This window comes from Genypterus blacodes, unplaced genomic scaffold (genome assembly GCF_046128005.1).
Source record: "Genypterus blacodes isolate CSIRO-AG114 ecotype Tasmania unplaced genomic scaffold, CSIRO-AGI_Gbla_v1 ptg000438l_1, whole genome shotgun sequence".
Taxonomy (NCBI): Eukaryota; Metazoa; Chordata; class Actinopteri; order Ophidiiformes; family Ophidiidae; genus Genypterus; species Genypterus blacodes.
Window position 1 is genome coordinate 3,028,467 of NW_027467208.1, and position 1,534 is coordinate 3,030,000.

At 53.3% G+C, this 1,534-nt stretch overlaps 1 protein-coding gene across 1 annotated transcript in view; it reads right to left on the reverse strand.

Annotated features, from left to right (window-relative positions):
* Positions 1–769: 769 nt before the first annotated feature.
* fbxl2 (F-box and leucine-rich repeat protein 2) overlaps positions 770–1,534 on the reverse strand; it is a 10,754-nt gene continuing 9,989 nt past the window's right edge. Inside the window, exons 12-14 of the mRNA XM_076139359.1 lie at positions 1,458–1,514; positions 1,121–1,333; positions 770–929 (exon numbers count right to left, since the gene is read on the reverse strand). Coding sequence (XP_075995474.1) covers positions 822–929; positions 1,121–1,333; positions 1,458–1,514 — 378 coding nt within the window. The 3' untranslated portion in view covers positions 770–821. The remainder of the gene's footprint in view (positions 930–1,120; positions 1,334–1,457; positions 1,515–1,534) is intronic.

Below are 1,534 nucleotides of genomic sequence, written 5' to 3' on the forward strand. Positions count from 1 at the left end.
AATCTGAACAGAAGATTCTCAGATGCTCAAATGTCACATGTTCCAATTCTGTTCTTCCTGTTTTTACCCTCTTCCACTCCAGAGGGGTGACAGGTGTCATGCCAAAGTGGGATATTCCAGAAGCTTCACGGTTTAAAGTTCCCACAACCTAGCGCTCCTCTTATTCCATGCTGCGTGTCGAAGCTGAGTGAATCACAGGATGGTCACGTAGAGGCGTCATGAGATCGGTTGAAATGATTCTCCGCAGAGAGTGAAACTGTTGTCCAAGATGGCAATATCATCTTTTTTTTCTTCTTCTTCTTTTTAAATGCGATTCACAGTTCAACTGTTCCAAACTCCCTCTTCATCTCCCCTCCTCCACTCTCATCCTCAGCCGTCCACCTGCAGTCTTCTGAGCCCAGAACTGGGGAGCGGTGGAGAGGGGTAACGGATACAGTGGAGTGGAGACCTCCAGTCTTTACAGATAGGAAAGGTGAGAGAGTGAGAAGAGAGGGAGAGAGAGAGGGAGAGAGAGAGAGAGAGAGAGAGAGAGAGAGAGAGAGAGAGAGAGAGAGAGAGAGTCCATCCAAGTTCTCCCCACCCACTCCTCCACATCCTTGGGCTGCTGCTGTAATGCTGATTGGTGAGCGGTGAGAGGAGAGCAGAGCGGTAATCGGTCTATGTATCCAACAGTGATCAGGAGCAGTGAGTGGGTCCAGCCACCCCCCATTTTACCCCCGCACCCGAGTTCCCCCTCCCCTCCCCTCCCCTTCCCCCCCTCCCCCCCCGTTTCAGAGCAGCAGGACCTGTAGACAGAGGTGGCCCCCCCTGGCCCTCCACTGTCAGAGGATGATGCAGCAGCGGCACAGACGCTGGCCGCCTCCGTGCACAGAGGGAGGAGGTGTCACAGGAGCAAAGTAGGCATGGACCTTGATCTCTGGGAGGTGGGCCTGTGTCGGGGAGAGGAACGTTACCTCATGAGCACACAAAGGCTTTCATTTCCTCTTAACTCAACCCTAAACTAAATGATTCTGGCAAAAGTAAAGCAGCTGGACGGGCAGAGAAAGCAAAAACAACCCATTGATCCAAACCTCTAAAGGATCAGACCCTGTGTAAGCAATGACAGGTTACATAGACTGACCCGGATGCGTTTGATTCCGGCCCTGGTGACCTGTTGGCAGTCGTAGAGCTCGATGCGCTCCAGACGATGGCAGCTCTTCAAATGCTCCAGAGTCACGTCGGTGATCAGCGGGCAGTTGTCCAACTCCACCACTGTGAGGCGCTCTTGACCACAGGTGCTGCTGCTCAGGGCTCTGATGCCATCGTCTGTAATAAGCTCGCAGTGGGACAGGGACTGTTTGGGGGGGGGGGGGGACAGTGGACAGGGATGAAGACACAGAGGCATGGACACTCCAGAGCACAGGGAGGTTTGCGGTGGGAGCTTACACAACCCAGAATTGCAAATGTAAATAGTTTACCAGTGCTTGCAGGCGAGGGCAGTGGATAGACAGCTGAACCAGCGTGTTATCTGTCACCTGAGGAAAGAGAACATTGG